Source organism: Vulpes vulpes, chromosome 2 (genome assembly GCF_048418805.1).
Source record: "Vulpes vulpes isolate BD-2025 chromosome 2, VulVul3, whole genome shotgun sequence".
Classification (NCBI taxonomy): Eukaryota; Metazoa; Chordata; class Mammalia; order Carnivora; family Canidae; genus Vulpes; species Vulpes vulpes.
Genome location: NC_132781.1, coordinates 16,933,226 through 16,953,366, shown reverse-complemented (window position 1 = coordinate 16,953,366; position 20,141 = coordinate 16,933,226). Strand labels below are relative to the sequence as shown.

General features: G+C 53.8%; 1 protein-coding gene across 2 annotated transcripts in view; it reads left to right on the top strand.

The window, feature by feature from the left end:
* Positions 1–20,141, top strand: part of CRHR1 (corticotropin releasing hormone receptor 1) — a 48,794-nt gene that overhangs the window by 21,768 nt on the left and 6,885 nt on the right. The window contains exons 3-4 of one of the 2 annotated variants that reach the window (XM_025999507.2): positions 8,489–8,608; positions 13,354–13,439. In XM_025999507.2, the coding sequence (XP_025855292.1) occupies positions 8,489–8,608; positions 13,354–13,439 (206 nt within the window). The remainder of the gene's footprint in view (positions 1–8,488; positions 8,609–13,353; positions 13,440–20,141) is intronic. The other variant, XM_072746948.1, reaches the window with a different exon arrangement.

The following is a 20,141-nucleotide window of genomic DNA, read 5'->3' as shown; positions in this document are numbered from 1 at the left end:
TTGCCAAGTACTTCTGTAGAATTATCTTACTTCTCACAAGAGTTTAAGAGTCAGCATTTGTGCAGGTGAGGAAGCTGGGGCATGAGAGGGTCAGGCCTCTGGCTTCCAAGGCCATGTGTTTTCTAACTTTGGGGTGTGGTCTCTAGGCCCTCACCCTGGCCACTTGAACCACGGTCCTGGGGGATGCTGCTGCCCAGCAAAGGTGGGGAGGCCCCTGCACCTGAAGGTCTTTGGGAGGTTTGCTATTCTTTGGTGACTCAGTTTCCTCTTCAGGAAACTCCCTGATTACTACTCCCTGATTATTACTCCCTGATTCAAACTCCCTGATTATTACTCCCTGATTCAATCCAACTCATTAATTGAGCATCTATTGTGCACCAGGCCCATGGAAGACATGAGAGAAGTCAAGCCCACAAACACATGAACTATGTGGTGGACACAGTGTGCTAGTAGAGAAGTAGAAGACATTAGCTTCTGAGCCTGGGCCTGTGGGGAGAGGAGGCTGCCATCCAGCCTGCTGGCCCTTCACTGTGGGAGGAGCCTGGGGGAGAGGAAGAGCCCTGGACTTGGAGATGGCCAACTGAGTGCCATGCTCACTGTGGGGCTGTCTTGTCCTTCTTCCCTTGGGGCCCCTCTAGCAGCCCCAGGGATGAGCATGCTCTTTCCCCCCTTGAGCCTCACTTTGCCCAAACTACAATGTGGGGGGTGAGTGGTACCAGCCTCAAGGATCTGTAACAAATAAATGCACTAAATTTTGTGGCAATATGTCACAAACTGTAGAGAACCATACCACTACTGAGTATTGTTTATTATTGTTAACATCGGCAGGCTTTTGAAAGTGCTACCTGTGTAGCTAGAATGAGGAGAAGGCATTTGCCATGAATTGCCCACTCCACTGGAGGTGGGAGGGAGGATAGATCAGGGGTGGCATGAATCCAGAAAGGCTTCCTAAAGGAGTAGTTTTCACAGTGAGTCTCTGAGAGACCCAGAGTGTGAACCAGCAGAGAAGAGCCAATGCTCTGAGCCAAAGCTAGAGTTGACTGAAGAACAGCAGGTGGCTTCGGTGGAGACAGGGGAGGAGTGAGGAGGGAAGAGCAGTAAACCTGGGGAGGTTATTGGGAGCCTGGAGCATCTGGTTGTAAAGTTGGCTAAGCTAGGCCATGGGGAACAGGACAATTCTTGAGCAAGAGTCTGGAGTTCTAGCAGAGAGAGACACGGAGGGCGACCTGTTCAGGAGCTGAGTCTGAGATGAAAGGCCCTGCCCACAGCTCTCCATGCACTGGGACCAGGTCAGCCTCCATTCACTTGCTCACTGTGCGTGGAGGAGAGGAGTGACATCTCTGAGTCCACGCAAGTGTCACCTGTCCTTGGAGGCAACAGGCCATGATGAATGTTGTTCATTCCTCAGTGATTTGTACCCTGCACCCCTACCCTCAGCCCAGACCAGCCTGGCCAGCTTCATGGCATACAATCCATCACCCTCCACAGCAGCCTCTGCTAACGAGCTATTTGTCTTCCAGTGCCAAGACCTACCTAGACCGATGGGCACTGGTAGAGACAGATGGTGAGGGTGGGGTGGAGGGACCGGGACAGATGGATAGGCGTCTGGCTGGGGTGGCTGGCACTGAGTTGGGGCCTTTGGGGGTCCTCTCACATGCCAGGAGCAGGGAGAGGGTAGGTCCCCAGGGCCATGTGGCAGATCACAGACTTGGCAGCTCATAGAATCATGGCATGAATAAGACAATAGCAGAAAGTAATAGAATTATTGACTGATGACATCAGAGACAAATGAAACCATATTGTTGACAAGGACCCAGGGTAATCAGTTCCTATCCCCTGTCTCAAGGTCATGAATGTTAATAATGATAGCTAATAGTTATTTAGTAACTGCTACGTGTTACCATTCTAAGTACTTTAATCTCATTCAATCATCATAACAACATTGTCAGGAAGTATTTTTATCCTCATTTTACAGAAGAGGAACCTAAGGCTCAGAGGGGTTAAGTGTCTTGCCCAAGCACACACAGTTACTAAGCAGTAGCCCCAAGATCTGAACCAAATGGGCCACCATGTAGGAGGCTGCCAAGAGAGCCATAGTGCCCAGGGCTGGTTGTGGCCTGTCATGTGTGTGTTATTGTCCTGTTCCCCATGGCCTAGCTTAGCCAACTTTACAGAAACCCTTGCAGTTTCCCACACCTAAATGGGGTTCACACACAGCCCCCAATTTCCCCCAGGACCTACTATGTGCCTGGCAGTAGACTAGGTGCCAAGAATGCAAAAATGGAGAGCTCAAAAACCCAAAGGATGGAGGTTCCCACCCACTGGTCCTGATGAGTCACATACCCTGCAAAGGCATCTTTTCATTCTGCCCAGCCCAAAAAGAGGCAGCCCAACCACAAGGTGGCCGAGACAAGAGCAAGACCCCCTGCCTGCCCTCTGCCACCCTCTCCATGCTGGATGACCCCGGCAAAGCCCCTGCCCATTCATCCCAACAGTGCTTTCCTCCGAATGGACAAGCGTGTCTGTTTCGGAGGCTGCCCTTGGGCCACCTGGCTGCTCCCACTCCGGGCAGCCTTGGCTGAGTTCCTCTCTTGAACTTAACCACACAACTGCAGGGCTGCTGCTAAGTGCCCACCTACTCTGGTTCATTCAGAAACTGCTGATGGGACTCAAAGTAACTGGGGACAGGAAGCAGATTCTGATTTCCTTCTGAAGTTACCTACTACAGAAGGATGTGCTGAGCGCTTTTGTACACTGAGCCCGCTGGGGAAGGAGCTGTGTAATCTACTTGGGGCGAGAAACCAGTGTCCGATTGTACACAAGCATTAAGCAGGCCACCTTCAAAGGATTCTCATCGGGTTCATTAAAATAGGCCCCCCCAGGACCCTGACTGAGCAGGGGTTTTGTCAGAGGCAGGAGGGAGCTCTCCATGTTGTTCCTCTCTCCTCTTCCTTCCATTTGCATGGATTTGGGGTGGTCTAAGCACAGTGCTCCAATGAGCATTGGAGTGTGCATGTGTGGGGATGGAGGAAGATGCAGGACCAGTCTTAGGTATTACTTTTGCCCACTTGGCTCCACCCCTGCCTCCAGAGAAAATGCTGAAGGAATCTAGCTTCCTAGATTCATGAATGAGGGGGTGAGCCACCAAGTGACAGAAATGTAAAAACCTCAGACACACCAAGTACACAGTAGCCTCAGGGCTTCTGTACTCTCTGTTCCCCCTGCCTGGAACACTCTTCCCCCAGATGTGCACATGGCTCCCTCCCTCCCTTCCTTTAGGTCTCTGCTTAAAGGTTAGCACCAAATTTTAAGATTTTTATTTATTTATTCATGAGAGACACACACAGAGAAAGGCAGAGACATAGGCAGAGGGAGAAGCAGGCTCCCTGAGGGGAACCCAATGTAGGACTCGATTTTAGGACCCCGGAATCACGCCTAAGGCAGATGCTCAACCACTGAACCACTCAGGTGTCCCAGCACCAAATTAAAATAGCATCCCTGTCAGTCTTTACCTCCTTTCCCTGCTTGCTTTTTCTTCATAGCTTTTCTCACTGCTTAACAGATATGTCTGTCTGTTTGCCACACCCCTTGCCTCCCACCAAGGGCAGAGGACTTATTTTATTCATTACTAAATTCCTAGCCCCTAGAACAGGTACCGTGTCCCTTGCTCCTAGAAAAAAATTTCTCAGGTGGTCAGTAAAAACTTGTTGAATGAAGAATACTTATTATTCCTCCCCATCTATGACTTAATTGGCCAGGAGGATTGTCCTGGGATAGGTTGATGTGGGGAGGAGTTGACTTATAATAGTAGCTCAGGCTTTCTGCTCCTGGCTGGTAAATCCACCTGGCTATTTGCAAGGCTGGCTTACTCTGGTCCAAACTGCTCCCCACCCCAGAACTATAATGTCCAAGTGGGAAAATACCCCCCAGGAGAGCAGGAGGGGTTGGACATTTGTGCCGGTGGGACCCGGAGGGGACACCGGCTCAAGAATCAGAGTCCGCAACAGCTCTGACCTCTAGGTCTTCGTAGCCCTCATGCCAAGTGACACTGAGACCTCCCTTCCTTCTTCTCCCCTTCCCAACTAGGACACCCAGTCCCTTCCCACCATCCTCACCCCTGGAATAGTTTTTCCCTGTACCTTTCTCTCCTGGCTTTCAGCCTACCCTTCCCTGCTTTACTCTCTGTGTCTTTGTCTCCTTCTATTTCCTCTCACTCCCTCCCCTTCTCCTTCCCCACTTGCTCCCGCCCCCCCCCCCTTTTCTTCTCTTCACGTGGTTAAATGGATTGACTAAGCGGGGTGAGTTTCCTGAAGCGCCCTTCACACTGCCTGGTATGAAGGACACAGAGTCCTACGCGCCCTTCCCCTTCGAGGCCGGGCTCCGCAGGATCCCCCGGGACCGCGTGCCTGCAGGCCAGAGCTGAAAGAGCTGAACTCTCGGGAGCCCCGATGTAGGGCACTTTGCAGGAAGGCGCCTTCGGAGCATTCGGGCCAGGAAGTCCAGTGGGCAGCGCCCTCTGCCAGGACCGCCGCCTGAGGCCCTGTCCTGCAGCCTCCTCCCTTCCCTCGACCTCTGGGCCCTCCTCGACCCTCTGCTTCCGGCCTCCTTTCCTCTTCTAACCCCCGCCTCTGGCTCCGCAGCCCTCTCTCTGCGTCCACAAGGCCAAGCCCTCCACTCCGGGGCTGGTGTCTCAGAGCCTGAGCCCCCCCGCCGCTCCTGATTGGCCCTGTGCCTCTGGCCACGCCTCCTCTGGCCACGCCCCTCCGCCAGACCCCGCCCACCCAGCTCTGCCGGGGGCAGGAGTGGTGCTGGTGGTTTCTGTTCATTCTGTTCATTCTGTCCCTCCCTTTCTTCCCGTCTCGCATAGTCTTCCATTCCGTCCGGGATTTTCTGGGCTCTTAATGTAAAGGTCATGTCCACGGCAGTGTTGCCCCACGCCCTACCCCCCACGTAGCCTTCTGTGAGCTGCGGGGGAGCAGGAGGGAGGAGAGAGGGAAAGAGGGAGTGGAAGAGAGAGACACACACACAGAGGCCTTGGGGGGCAGCAGGGGCTAGAAACAGTACAACCAAATGCTATGAGGGCCAGTGGTGCAGACGGGGGACCTCTGTGGTGCAGTGGGAAGAGCCCAGGTCAGGTGTCAAAGCCAGTGTTCAAATCGCGCTTCTGCCTCTTAGTGTTTGTGTGACTACTTGGGCCTCAGTTTCCTTACGTGTAAATCGGAGAGAATTAGCACTTACGTAGGCAGGTGTTAGGGAACCCTAATCCATAGGAGACTAGAAGTAAATAACATCTGCTCTATTTCCTCCCAGATACCTCCCCTCCAGCTGTGGGTGGGTCAGGGCTCTGGCCATCGCTGGTGCCTGGTGATCAAGGTCAGAAAGGTCACCTGCTTGGTAGCTGGTTTCCGCCTTGGCTCTAAGCTGGTCCTGGTTGTGGCTGGCGCCCAGTCCTGCCCAGTCCTGCCTGACCCTCTGTTCTTTCCCAAAGAGGCTCTGGGGAAGTGTCCAGGGCAAGAGAGACAAGAGGGAGGGAGGTGGAGGGCAGATCCTACACTGAGAAAGCATGATAGACAAGTTCTGGGTGCTGCCACACATGATGTTCCATGAAGTCTTCCCCGCCCCCAGCTCAGAAGACACTGTGAGTGAATGAGTGAGCGAGTAAGTGAATGAACAACTGTCTGAGGAAGGGACAATGATGTCGCTAAATCAGATGGTATATGCAAGGTACCTGGCATGTGCCTGGCACACAGCCCTCAAAAATGTCTCTCCCTTCCCTGCTGCCTCCTTGGCTTTCTCCCCTCCCTTTGTTGGCACAAAACATGGCATAATGGAAAGAGCGTGTAGTTTAGAGTAAAAAACACCTGGCTATACTTCTTGGTTCTTTCACTCATTGACCCATGACTTGGAGCAAGTCACTTAACTTCCCTGTGCCTCAGTTTCCTCGTCTGTAAAAAGGGACTGATGACATTTCAGGGTGGATGAGGATCCATGAAATAGATGAGGATGGGCCTTGAAAAAGCAGAGCATGTTCCATAGTATTATCCCTCCTTCCTCGTGCCTGCTTGCCTCTAGCTTCCCCCACCTCTGGGCTCAGCACAATGGGCATGACCCATGAGAGATTACAATCGCAACCTGCTTTCCTCACTCCCCTACCCACTCCTTACCGCCCCGTGATGCCATTCACGGAGGCTGCAGTGTGGCTCAACGCCTGGCCCGGCCCGCCAACTCCTCATGTCCATGAAGCTCCAATCCAGACTTCGTTCTCTTCAGTTAAACCGCTTGGTCTCAAAGCCTCTGCCCCTAAGCCTCAGTTTGTAGGAACACCCTATGAATAGCTTTGATTAGAAAGAAAAGCCAGCATTGGGTACCAGAGCTGCTCGGCACTGCCCTGCATCCATCAGGGAAAAGATGCCAATCTAACCCAGAGCTGTTTCCTGAGAGACTGAGTACAGTGGGGAGGAGCAGGCAGGTGGGCCCCAGCCAGGGCTTGGCAGCTGCTGACGCCCAACCCTAAAGAGGCTGCCCCTCCATTGGTTCATGGCTCTTCCTGGCTTGTCTGTGCATTCTTGCACCAGTCCCAAGAATTACACACCTCTTCCCATTGGGATCAACACACTGGGTCTCAACAGGACTGGTGTGCCAGCGTTTTGTGGAAGAAGGGCATCAAAAGGCAGAGAAAAGGGCAGTCCGGGTGGCTCAGCGGTTTAGCACCACCTTCGGCCCAGGGTGTGGTCCTGGAGACCCCGGATCGAGTCCCACATCCGACTCCCTGCATGGAGCCTGCTTCTCCCTCTGCCTGTCTCTGCCTCTCTCTCTCTCTCTCTCTCTCTCTCTCTCTCTGTGTGTGTGTGTGTGTGTGTCATGAATAAATAAATAAAATCTTAAAAAAAAAGGCAGAGAAAGAAGCGGCAGCATCAGGAGGAGTGACAGGGCCATCCTCAGTCCAGCCTTTACTCACTGGAGACTAAAAGCCTCCCTACCTCCAGAAGTATTACTGTGGCCTCGACTTTCCCCCAATGGACACACATACACATGTGCACACACTCCACTCCAAAAAGCTCTTCAAGGGAAAATATTTGGAAGGAGACTTTAACATCATTTTCTGAGTTACAGACCTCTTTGAGAATCTAATGAAAGCCACATCCTTTTCCCAATTAAGATGCACATATACACCAATTTTTTCATCTAACTTCAGAGTCTCTATGAACCTTTAAAGTTTCCACTAGACTGAGATTAAGAATTTCCCATCAGATCCAACCTCTTCATTTTATTATAAAGACACAAAGGCTGGGGCACCTGGGTGACTCAGCTGGTTAGGCATCTGATTTTGGTTCCTGCTTAGGTCATGATTTCAGGGTCCTAGGATCAAGCCTTAGGGCCTGCACTTGGCATGGAGTCCACTTGTCCCTCTCTTTCTACTCCTCCCTCAGCTCACTCTCTCTCATATATTAAAAAAAAATCTTTAAAAAAAATAGGGACAGCTGAGTGGCTCAGTCAGTTAAGCATTTGCCTTTGCCTTTGTCTTTGGTTCACATCATGATCCTGGGGTCCTGGGATTGAGCCCTGAGTCGGGGGGACCTACTTGGCAGGGAGCCTCCTTCTCCCTCTCTTTCTCCCTCTCCTCCTCACTCACGATCTCTGCCTTTCTCAAATAAATACATTTTTAAACATCTTTTAAAAAAAATAAAAAAATATTTTTTAAATTTTTAAATCTTTTTTTAAAAACTTAAAAAAAAAAAAAGAAAGAAAAGACACGAAGGCTTAGAGAAAGCAAGCGACATGCCTGTGGTTACACAGCAAATTAGTAGCAGAGCCCAGTGTGAAGTTAGTGCTCCAGACTACTGGTTCACTGTCCTTTCCACCCCCCCCCCCCCCCGGGTATCTCTCCCTCTTTTTTCTCCCTATGGTTCCCTTCTTGATCAGTCCTCTGCTAGGGCCCAGCACAGTCCAAGCACAAACACCGTATGTCCATTAAATGTGGTTATCAGACCACAGAAAAGCTCAGCCAGCTTCATTTAACTGGCTCCTCACTGTAGAACCAGAGCAGATATGGTTTGGTTCCCTGGATGTGGGAGGGGGCTGGATCAAGGACTGGTCTCTTCTAGGCTGTTCCAGACTGTGAAGTCTCAGAGGTCCAATCTATACCAAATGAGGGCCCAAGAGAAGTGTCCTCGGGCTACAGAGCAGAGGACCTGAAGTGTGTCCAGCATTTTCTCTAAATGCCAGTCAAGACTTCAGCTTTTAACACCACCTTCAGCTGTCTCTGTTCCTCCTCTACTCTGGAACCCATGCTGGATCCCTAGTGCCATAGCATCAAATTCAGATTCCTTTCCTTGTTGTCTCCTCTGCTTAGTATGAGCTCATCTCTACACTGGGCTCATTGCTCCCATCTTGTTCCCAGTTGGTGTGTGAGTGTGGGGAGGTGGGGAGGATCCCAGAGTAGGGTTCTTGCTCTGGCTCACCAGCTATCTCTGCCCCCCCCCCCCAGGACTGCAGTGCAATGCATCCGTGGATCTCATTGGCACCTGCTGGCCCCGGAGCCCTGCAGGGCAGCTGGTGGTTCGACCCTGCCCCGCCTATTTCTACGGTGTCCGCTACAACACCACAAGTAAGGGAGCCTGTGGAGGGCGGGCCATCTGCTGGGAGGCGGGACAGAATGGGGAGAGCTTGGGACTTGTTGGAGGTGGGGGGAACAATAATGACAATGACAATACTATAATACCTCTCGTGGATACAACCACCATTTACCAAAGGCCAGCTCTGTGCTCTTTACCGCCGATTCCCACAATACCCCTGGGCGATGCTACATGTAACCATATAGTTCTCATTATATACTGAGGCCTCCACGGCTCAGAGAGGTTAGGGAACTCGCCCAAGGTCACCAGCTGGTAAGAGGTGAAGCTGGAATTTGCCTGCAGGTCTGTCTGACACTTTCTTCGGCAATTGACAAACTGGTCAGGGATAAGCCTGCAACCACCCTATGAGGAAGGGCAGGGATCATCAGAATAGCCCCCACTTTGAGCTCAGAAAGATTAGGAGGTCTGTCCAGGGCCCCGCAGCCAGGAGGTGGGGGACCCAGTTTTAGAGCCACAGGCGGGGGCTTAGCCTTACAAGCAGGCTCACAGGTCCGGTAGGGGTGAGGGGGGACTGCCCAGGGTCTTCTGGATACTTGATTCCCATGTAAACACCTTGCTACCCTGAGGCCCTGAGCCCCCACCTCCAGGCTTTGCAGCTCCTTGTTATACCACCTGTCACCCTCAGAATTAATTTGCTCACCCCTGTCAATGACTCACAGCTCCTGCTCCTGAAGAGAGAAACAGCTGCAGGCCAGGGGCCCTGTCCTATCTGAGGGAAAGGTGGAGGTCCCTAGGTGGGTTCTTGGGGTCCAGTGAGCCTGGGCTCAGAGGCCCAAGGTGGGGACCAAGGGTGCCCAGATACCAAGTAGTTGACTTGGAAACTTGCCAAGTAACCTTAATACATTTTCTCCCTCTCAGGGCCCTTTGGCCCCTGGTCTGACAATGGAGAGGGCTGGATGGCATGGCTTCTAAGACTTAGTTCAGCTTAGAACCCCCACGTTCCTCCTCCCGCCCCTCTGCTTTGCCAGCTAGATTAAGAACATTAGGGTTGGTAGCTGCAAACAAGAAGGGGCCGGAGGGCCCTGGGGAGGCACTGGGACTCGGCAGGAGGCTAGAACAGCCAGACCACACAGATTCATGTGTCTGCAACCACTTCTTGGACCCTAAGAGGAGGGTGGGGGACCCTGAGAGCAGGTAGGGGGAAGGGCAAGAGGACCTAAGAGAGCTTGGTGTGCGCTGTCCACCAGCCTCCAGTTTAGTAGGCCCATTCTACAATCAGGAAATGGAGGCAGAGGGTGACAGCTGCCCAAGGTCACAAAGTGTGGAGGCAGGGCCACAGCTGCACTCAGTGCGTGCATCCAGTCCTCCTGGAGCTCCCAGGGGCTGCTGCCTGGTGGGGGACAGAGAGGCTGCTCCCAGGAGGAGGCCCTTCTGTCTCTCCATGGCACTGGTCCTGTCGATTTCACCCCCAAAGTGACTTTCCCGTCTGAGCCAACTTTCTCATGGGATGGAGATCCCACGGGTGCACCACTGCCCTGGTCCAAGGCACCGGCTCTCTGATCCTGGTATCCCATCCTGGCATGCTCTTGCTTGGAGTCAATGCTCTCTGGCCCCCTATTGACTCCGTGGTTGAGTCCACACTCCTGAGTGGGGCCGGCCAGGCTCCCTGTGGCTGCAAGCCCTGCCTCTCCACGTGAGCTCGTGAGCTCTTGTCTCCAGGGGTGACTTGACATGACCCCAACAAAGACTTCAGTGCCTGGGCACGTGCTGCTCAATTAGCCAGCCCTGCCTTAAGCGGAAGCCAAGCATCCAGGGTTCTAGCTCCAGCTCCACCTGTAACAGGCTAAGGAGCCCCCTGCACTGCCCTTTCCAGGTGTTTCTCCACCTGCAGGATGGGGGAGAGGTTTGGGTGAGATGCTCTCTCTGCTCCCTTGCTCTTCCCTCTCTGATCTCAGAAGAGCTGGGAGTGATGGTCCTTGGATGTGGACGCAGGGCTAGAAGACTCTCCCTCTGCAGGTGCCCCCCCAGTGCCAGGAAGATGAGGGACACACCCTGTAATCAGTAGTGCCTGGGAACCCAGAATTGTACCTAATCATTAGGCACTAATTAATTCATTTACTGATGAGGCACTGCCAGGACTTCCAGGCCTTCTCCATAATGCCCTCCCTCCTGCTGCATCTGATCTTCAAAGGGATGGGAAGCTTTTCCAAAAATATCCATTTTCCCGAGACTCTCTGGGAGGACTGCTCAGCTCAGCAATTAAAGACAAGGAGGTCGCATCCTCCCTGGCAACGACTTGCTGCGGGTGGGGCCTGCTTTTTCTTTCAAGATCACCTCCTCCCTTCCCACCAAAGCCTGCTCCCTCTGGATGACCTGGCCTGGGAGGGGATCCTGGCTCCTGCCCCACATGTGTGGTGCGAAAGGGGAGCTTGAGCCAACAGGGCATCTCCTGTACCCCCTTCCATTACCCCCTTTGAGAGGGATATGTAATGTGTCCAGAATCTTATATGACGTTATATAAGTAACAGTTCAAAGACAATAATAATGAAAATAATAGCGCATACCACGTGCCAGGTAGAGCTCCAAGCCCTCGGCACACTCAGCCACTGAGGCAGGAGCCGTTGTTAAGTCTATTCCTATCTTGCAGATAAGGAAGCCGAGAGGTTGTGTGACTTGCCCAAGGTCACACAGTTAGGAAGGAGTGGCACCAGGATTTGAACCTGGGCTACTTGGGTTGAGAGCCGTGCTCTTCACACTACTCCATGCTGCTTCTCTCGATGCAAGACCACCTCCCTATTTCCCTGCCCCCAACCTGTGCCTCTTCCAACCAGATCTCTGCCCAAAGTCCCTTTCTCTGCAGACATTCCAGAGTGGCCTGGTCCCAGCACATCTGGTCTACAGAAGGTACACTGGATTCCCCTGGCTTCTTGCCTCCTCCCAGACCTTCCTGAAATCCCAGTCACTGAGCCCTCAGCCCTCTAGTAGCTTATCCCTCATTTAGCAATTAGGAGAGAATTAGCAGCTCCTTGGCCAACTCTGCCCAAGGGCTCAGCTCTGCTGGGAAAGGAAGCTGAGCAGAGCTTTAAAAATGCATTTAGCCTCATTTCCCCACTGGCATGCTGCAGCCTGAACCGCCTCTCAGCAGAGTGGCTAGGGAGCACGTTCCGTTAGAGAGGCCTCAGCCTTGTGGTCCTTGGGGCCAGACCATGGCTCCCTCTTTCCTGGTGGCAACAATAGCTCCCCCATCACCTTCCCCATCATCTCTCTCCTGTCCTGCTGCTGCCTGCATGGAGGCAGGCCCAGGCTGGACTGCTCCCTTGGGGGATCAGCTGGCCAAGCCCTTCCCCTTACAAATGACAGGAGGGGCCTCAGCGGCTCCGGAGGCTGGTGGGCTGAGGTCATTCTTGCAGCCCAGCAGCACTGAACTGGTCCCAGGGCACCCACTCTGTCTCCCGTGCAGTGTGCTGCCCCTGCCCAGGCTCCAGGTTCAGGGACTGGGACTCAAGCAGCTTCCCCAACCATCCTCAAACCCTGCTGGGGTGGGGATGTGGCGTGAGAGTCAGTGTGAGCCATGAAAAGGCCTGCAGCAAGGGGTTGGCTCAAGATTCAATTTCTCTTCTAGCCAGTGCTGCCTGGACTCAGGGCCAGAATGAACTCTAGGAAACATATTTAAAGCCACCAATGCCAGAGGGGTACAGGGTGGGGCAGGGTGACCTCTCCCAGCAAAGGAGAAAAGACTCCATGTTTGGATCTCCCTTGGTCCCTTCCTTACTGGATTTTAGGGCCCTGGTGCCTGCTGGGGGTACAGGCAGGAGGGAGGGTGAGAAGGACCCCGGATGCAGTTCCAACCACCCCAGAGCCCTGAAGCCAGGCCTCATCTCAGAGCACAGGGCTCCTGCCCATCTCTCTAGAAGGCAACAGGTTCCGGGCCACAGTCCAGTTGGGTGGCTGCACAGACCCCTACACCTCCCTGGGCTGCCCTTCTGTCTTTCCCCCTAAGTGCCATGTGCCAGGCTGGGAGCTAGTTGTAGGGGATCCTGTGGGACCCACCCCTGTGACATCCCCCAGCACACTCCTGCCATGCATCATTTTCTCTCCTAAGAATCCCCCACATGACCCTCTAGCATAAATCCTACTGTTGGAGAAATGCCACCACAAGGCCCTTCCCCAACACCTGCCCTTTGAGGCCCACCCCATGTGAACACTGCCATGTGAGGATCCCCCACGGGAAGCCTCACCACGGGTAGTCACCATATGAGACCATCATTTCAGTGTGCCACGTGAGCTGTCACCACACACCCTGCCACCATATCATGCCCAGCCTCGGCGAGGGAGCATTGACTCATCAGATCTCACCATCCTTCTGCTGCTGTGCGAGATGCCAAAATGGGACATTTCTCAGAAGGGCACCCACCACATAATCTGCTGCCATAGAAGGCCTTGCAAGGAAACAGCTCCAGCAAGCTGGTCAGGCCTGCCCATGAACCTGTCCCATGGACATGATCACAGCAGCCTGGGTGGGCAGAACCATGGCCCCATGGGCAGGCACTGGGGCTGCCACTGAGCCCCTTACTGGGGCCAGTGGGCAGAAAGAGGCAAGAAGATGGGATAGTAGGAAGCCACTCTCCTTAGCTTCAACCAAGAGTCCCCCAGCAAGCAGGCCCTGTGTTGGCCCAGATGGATGGATAGATGGACGAACCAATGGACAGATGGATGCCTGGGTTGCTCTTTGGGAGAGAAGCCCATGGGTTACCCTGACTCTCTCTCCTTCTTCCAGACAATGGCTACAGGGAGTGCCTGGCCAATGGCAGCTGGGCCGCCCGCGTGAACTACTCCGAGTGCCAGGAGATCCTCAGTGGGGAGGTGAGGCTGTCCATGTGGTCGGTGGGTCAAGCCCCAGCTCAGGTCTGGGCCTGCTACGTGGGCCCCGGGCCTGTGAGGAGCCATCCCCAAGGGAGGCTGAGCTGAGAGGGCAGCAGCTGGCTCTGACACAGATGAGTTGGGTCCATGCTCCTTCCCTCCTTCCACCTGCATTTCCTGGGACAGATTCTCATCCATTCCACACCACGCACCTGCATAGCACATCTGGGACCCACCAGGGGGCACTGTGTCAGAATCAAAGATGGGGGGGGAAGCAGTGCAGCTGGAAAGAGCCCTTGGAGAGCTTTGAAATATTTAAATGTTTTTGAGAAGATAATGCTTACACATGATACAAAATTCAAAAGGTACAAATGAGAACACAGAGTAGTCTCCTTCCCACCCTGTCCCAGCCACTGGGTTCCCTCCCTGGAGGTAATGCCAGTTTCTAGGTGCTCTTCCAGACATTGCCTGCATGTGTGAGTGATTTTATATATATATATAAATATATATATATTTATATATATATATATTACCCTTTTGTGTTTTTATCCAAATATTGCATGTTATAAACACTGTTTGACACCTAGCTTTTTGCATATGATCATCCATCTTGGAGATTATTCCGCATCAATACATAAAGAGCATCTTCGTTCTTTTTCACATTTGCATAATATCACATTGTGCAGATGTACCATCATTTATTTAACCAATCTTTATTCTCGGCCTGGTTATTACAAATAACGCCACAATGAATCATCTTTTAAGGGTGGCACTTGGCAGAGGCTTGGGTATATCTGGTGTTGCTGCTACCTCTGCCCCCCCATTTCTCCTCCCTCCATCTCCACAGACCCTTTCAGTGGGTGCTGAGGAAGGAGAGGGTGGTGGAGCTGGAAAAATGAGTGAGCAGAAAGCAAAGGGGAGACAGGAGGGCACCCCAAGCTGTCTGAGGGCCCTGGGCTTCTGGGGCACGGAAGAGGGGGGCTGATGCACTCAGTCCTGAGAATTCCAGCGCCTAAAAGATCTAAATTGGAAGAGACCTTGGAGACCCTCCATCCCCTCTTAATCTGCGGGGTAATAAGAACCACCCAGAGTACATGTTCAAATACAGGCCCCAGGGGCAACAGCCAATAAATGAAACTCTCCAAGGAAGACCGGGAATATGGGTTTGCTTTTGTTTTGTTTTTTTAAGATTTAATTTATTTGACAGGAAGAGAGTGAGAAAGAAATAAAGCACAAGCAGGGGGAATGGTAGAGGGAAAAGCAGGCTCCCGCTGAGTAGGGAGCCCTATGTGGGTTCAATCCCAGACCTTGGGATGATGACCTGAGCCTAAGGCAGATGCCTAATCAACGGAGCCACCCAGGTGTCCCATGGGAATCTGTTTTGAACAAGAGCCACGGGAGACTTTCTGATGGGGGAAAAAGTGAATAACTCAGATCTAGGGCAACCCATTCACCTTGCAGGTGGGGAGACAGTCCCAGAAAGAGGGAGTGACTTGGGCAAGGTTACACAGCCAAAGTGAGTCACAGCCTGGAACCTGGGCTTCGGAGTCCGGGCTCTCTTCTGCCCACCACCAAGTGCTCTGTGTGAAGCGAGGTGGATGGAGGAAGAACAGCTTTCCCCACCTTGCACCCCACCTGGCCCTTTGTGCTTTGGTGATGCCTTTCCCCAGGCTGCCTGGCTTCTTGTCACTGAGCCATTGGGAGCTTGCCCTCTCCTTCCTGAAGCTGCACAGACAGGGCAAAGTTTAGCCTAGAAGTAAGGCACATTCTTTGGTGGGGCTCCTTCGCTGGGGTGAGTTACTAGGGATGCCAGAGAGAGGTTTGCTGGCATCTCTACTCACAGGCCAGCCACATGGTCCCCCACAGACCACAGTAGGTTGGCTTGTCCCCCACCCAATGACCTGACCTTAGCAGGGTGCTAGGCCCACACACAGTAAGCCAGCCTGGGAAGTCCTGGGGTTGCAGATGAGGGCACCCGCACTCCATTGGGGGAAGGAAGTGGGATCAGGAAACATAGTTGGGCCAGAAGATCTGGGCTTGGTGACGGGGGAGGAGGGATGGGCAAGAACACTCAGCCTGGTGGGGAGCTCCTTCCCAGGCACACAGGAGATGGGGCTCACAGGCAGAAAGGCAGGTCTACGCTGTGGGCAACTTTTAGACCACAGCTCACGCCCACAGGGAGATGGTAGGGGGAAGGTGCAGCTAAGGCAAGAAGTCTCCAGCCCTCCACTGCACCCCACTGTGTCCTGCTAGGTCTGCAGAGCCTGAGACAGATGATGTATCTCCGACTGCACATCAGGTCACCAGCCTCCTGGCTTAAAACAACTCTCCCCCCACCCCTGAGGAGCAGGTGTCTGTCGCCCTCTTGAACAGGAGCAAAGCTGGAGAGCCACAGCTGCTCCCCACCTTCCCCCTGCATTGGAGCCCCCTGAACGTCAGGAGAAGCTCAATGGTTCACCCGAATCCCTCCTGCTCTAATCTCAGCCCCATCCTTCTAGTTGGCTGATGGGGGACACTGCCCTATAGCTCCATCCCCTTCTGCTCATGACAGGGGTCTCTCCCTCTACCAGCGGGGTTAGGAGGAGGAGGAACACCAGCTTCTCATCAGTCCCTCTTTGGAAGTATAACAGGAACAGCACAGGCTTTGGAGGCAGGTGGTTTGCAGTGTGAACTCCGGTCCCAGCACATGTGCTGTGTGACCCTGGGCAGGTAACTTAGCCTCACCAAGGCCTGGCTTCCCTCTCTGTCAAAGGGCGCAGAGTAAGACAGTGTCTGCCTCCTGGTAGAGGGAGGGTCACGTCTGCCTGTGGAGGGCACTCCATCCACCTGCCATGCCTCTGCCTCTCTCTCACCTGGGGCCAGGGGAGGTTGTAGGGTACACCTGGGGGATAGGGGGCATTGATGAGGACACCAGGTAACACTAGCCTTCCCCTTTCCTCTGGTTGGTGACTCGGTGGGGGCTGCCACCTACCCCTTTCCTGGGCAGCCCCTGCTTGCCTGGCACTCTGGGTAATCAATTAATTTAATTACTGAAAATGCCATTCCTTTCTGCCAGCCTCTAGCCTCGCCCCCCTCCCCACTCTCAAGATTCTCCATCCACTCCCTAGTTATCGAGAAGAGGAAGAGAAAAGTCTCCAATTAATGGAGCAGCCGGTTTCTCAGCTCCAGGCCTGGGCTAAGCCCTAATTAAGCACCAGTGCCCCAGGGAATTGCAGATAATGGATTTGCAGAAGGGCTGCCCCGTGAAGTGGGACTTGTAAAATGTGAAATGGGACTGTGAGGGCACCCAGAGGCCAGGCCAGGGAGGAAGGAGACTGCCTACAGCCACCACCACCAGGGGACAGGCCCCTACCTGGGAAGCTGGACCTGTTCATGGTCCAGCCCCGGGAATGGCACTGACCCCCCTGCACTCAGTACCACCCTGCACTGATCCCCTTGCTGCCTATCAACACCCTCCAGACACTGTCTCCCTTCACAGCAGTGACATCCTCCCCAGCCACTCCCCCCCCACCTCCTATGACACTTCCGTGACGCTCCCCCTCCTACACTCTGCTGAGCTGGGGAGCCCGGTCACGTCCTGGGAAGGCACATCTTGGTATGATAAGAAAGGGATCCTGAGGTGTAGGCTCGTGGGCTGAGATTCACTGCTCACAGCGGTGTTGGTTCAAGGACCAGAATTTCTGAAACGCTTGAGAATCACTGGGGCATCTTGCTGATATGAAGATTCAGGCTCAGTGAGTCTGGGGTGGGGCTTAAGAGATGTTTCAAGTCTTCAGATTCCTGCAAGCTCCCAGGTGATGGTGGTGTTGCTGGTTCGGGGACCACACTTGGAGGAGCAAGGGGCTGGAGTACCCACTGGTGGGGTGAGGGAGTACCCCAGGAAACCGGCTGGTGAGGAAGAACCACAGTGGGAGAGAGACCAGGGCTGGGAGGCTCGGCAGGAGCCGTGGGGACGCATGGCTTCGGGATAGGTCTGACACCGCCACCACTTGGGACAAGGTGTGTCTTGCAGAGTCGTGGTTGAAATTGGCCAGGCACTAATTTCTTATTGGATTCTGGCCATTGAAGAGCGCAGTGGAGTGGCCTGTGCCCAGTGTCACACCGTGACACCTTCCTCAGGCTACCAGTGGGCGCTAGGTCTCCAAGCTGAACAGGGACAGAGTGCTGGTCAGGTTCCCAGGGGCTGGCGGTGTCCATTTGTCCTTCAGCTGTCCCAGCTGCTTCTGCCGTTAATGGAGGCCATCAGTAGGGTCTCTTGGAGTATCACTGGGTGCCTCTTAGGATACTGCTGGCTGCTCTCTCTGGGTGTCGTTGGCCACGTCTCAGGCTCTTGCTGACCGTCTCGAAGGGTGTCAGGCTATCTCCTGAGTGTAGCTGGCTGTCTCCTGGGGTGACCACGCTGTGTCTTGGGCTCTCTGCACTGTAACCCTGTGGCTGGTTGCCATCTCTCAGACTGCCCCAGGGCTCCGACCAGCCAGGGCCTTCCAGCTGGAGGAGTCACACAGAAGCAGCCCCCTGAATGCTTTGGCCCAGTTCTCCCCTTTCAGCCTTGGTGAGGAAACCCTTCACCAGCCCCCATCCTCCCTGCAGAAGCCCTCTAAGGATCCTGCGCCCCAGACGGTGAGAGTGCCTGTTCTCAGCCCCTGTTTGTCTCCTAGAAATGCACCGGGGAGGAGGGGATCTAGAAGGCCAAGCAGACCTGGATTCCCATTGCTGGCCGGGCAGCTCGGGCTAATTATGCAGCCTCTTCAACTGGAAAAACAGAGACAGAAGGACAGTCTCTGAGGGCTATTGTGAGAAAGGAAAGCTGTAGCATCTATAAAGCACCCGGCACAGTGCCCAGCATACAGTAGGTGCTTAATAAACCCCACTCATCCTGCCTCAAACCCAATGACCCAGGCTCAGCCTGCAGCAGGGTCGTGGCGGGCAGGGGGTAGCTGATGGCACGTGGTGGTGAAGGGGTTCCCCACACACCCTGCTCGGTTGTCTTGCCCACCTGGGCCTGCAGACAAAGCTGGGGCGTCACGCCCTTTAGCTCCCAGGCATCGTTATTACTCAGGAGCTCCGCAGCATGGATTTGTGGGAAATCTAATGAAAGGAAATTAAGTAGCAGCTCCCAGACAGGCTGGATGTGTTCATATCTCCTGGAGTCTTTAGATTTGGCATCTACTGCCAGGCACTCCGAGACCCTTCCCATCTGCATGGTGGCGATGGGTACCCTCTGCTCCCCCCACCCCCTCTCTCCCTCTCTCTCCCCTGCTTCTCTGTCTTCATTTACACCTCAGTGAGTCTCAACCCTTCTGAGCGCAGAGTTGCTAATGTGATTTCCTGCCACGTTCCTGAAAGCCTCTGCCAGGAAAATCAACCCCTTAGAACAGAGCTCCCTGGGCCTTCCAGAACCTCTGAGGTTCTTCAGTGAGGATGTGCCTGCAGGAGGGGTGTGTGCTGGGCACTCGGAAGAGCGGGGAAGGGAGGGCTTGGACTCCTCTCCGATGCCTGCTAGGTGTCCTGCTGCAGAGGTACATCCTCTGATCTTGGGTGAGTTGGGGCCTCAGTTTCCTCATCTAGAAGAAGAGTAGGATTGGACTCGATGCTTAGGACCAGATCTGGCATCCACAGATTCTGGAATTCTGACGGGAAGGTCTAGGGAGAGCCAGGCGTTCTTTGGTATCTCTGAAAGTTTGAACAAGGCCTTCAAGAACTTACCCTTTTCTCAACACTAGCCAGTTTCTGTGTGACTCATGGCCTGGCCCCACTCCAGAACCTGGAAAGAATAAGGGGAGGAGGTGCTAACAAGGACCCCCGTACACACCCCCTTTGCAAAGCGGGTTGCTTTCCGCAACCATTTTTGCTTCCTTCACACACAGTTACTGAGCTCTGCTGTGCCAGACCCTGGATCCCTGGGCCCTGCCCTCTCGGGACCTAGGATAGGGTGGAGGGAGGCTTTGCTACTGGAGGACAGGAGTCTGCATAGAGCTGGGCACTGGGGACCATCGGTCCCCCATTATGGGGTAGGAGACACCTTGCCGGTCTGCCTGTGCTGGTCCAGAGGTAGTTTGAGTTTGAGGGACCTTGAATGAGTCAACATACTTTTGTGCCTGGTTTTCTGCAAAATAAGGTATAGACCCTCTTCCAGGTCCTCCTACATGGTGGCCTTGACAGGTTGAGAAGACCACCAGTATGAAAATACCCTGTACATAGAAAGGCTTCATCATTTTATGGAGCTTACCTTGGAAACAGGAGACCACCACATCTCTCAGCTTCCTTTAGTCTATGAAATGAAGGAAGTGGTAACATCCGGGACTTTGATACAATCCTGGGAAGGGAGCCCATTTCTTCCCCAGGGCCAGGGTAGGGCCTGGAAAGTGAGTTACGGAGCGACGAGAGATTTTTTTTTATGGCCTGTAATGGCTCTGTGGGTGCACCTGCCATCCCTCCCATGGCTGATAGGAGCAGGCTCCCACTGCAGCAGGAGGGATTTGGGGGTAATCATCCCTAGTGGTTCCACTTGGAAGTGGGTGAAGAAAAGAGCCCTAAAGGGTTGGTGTCCGCGGTCACGAGGGCCACGTGGTATTTGGGGGGAGCAGAAACTTGCGTGTGAGAAGCGTGCACACACCTTTGTGCACGTGGAGTGGGGAACCCCATGGGACGTGAAGACCCGAGTTAGCTGGTATTTGTCCAACCGCATGGAGCAATGGGCAGAGC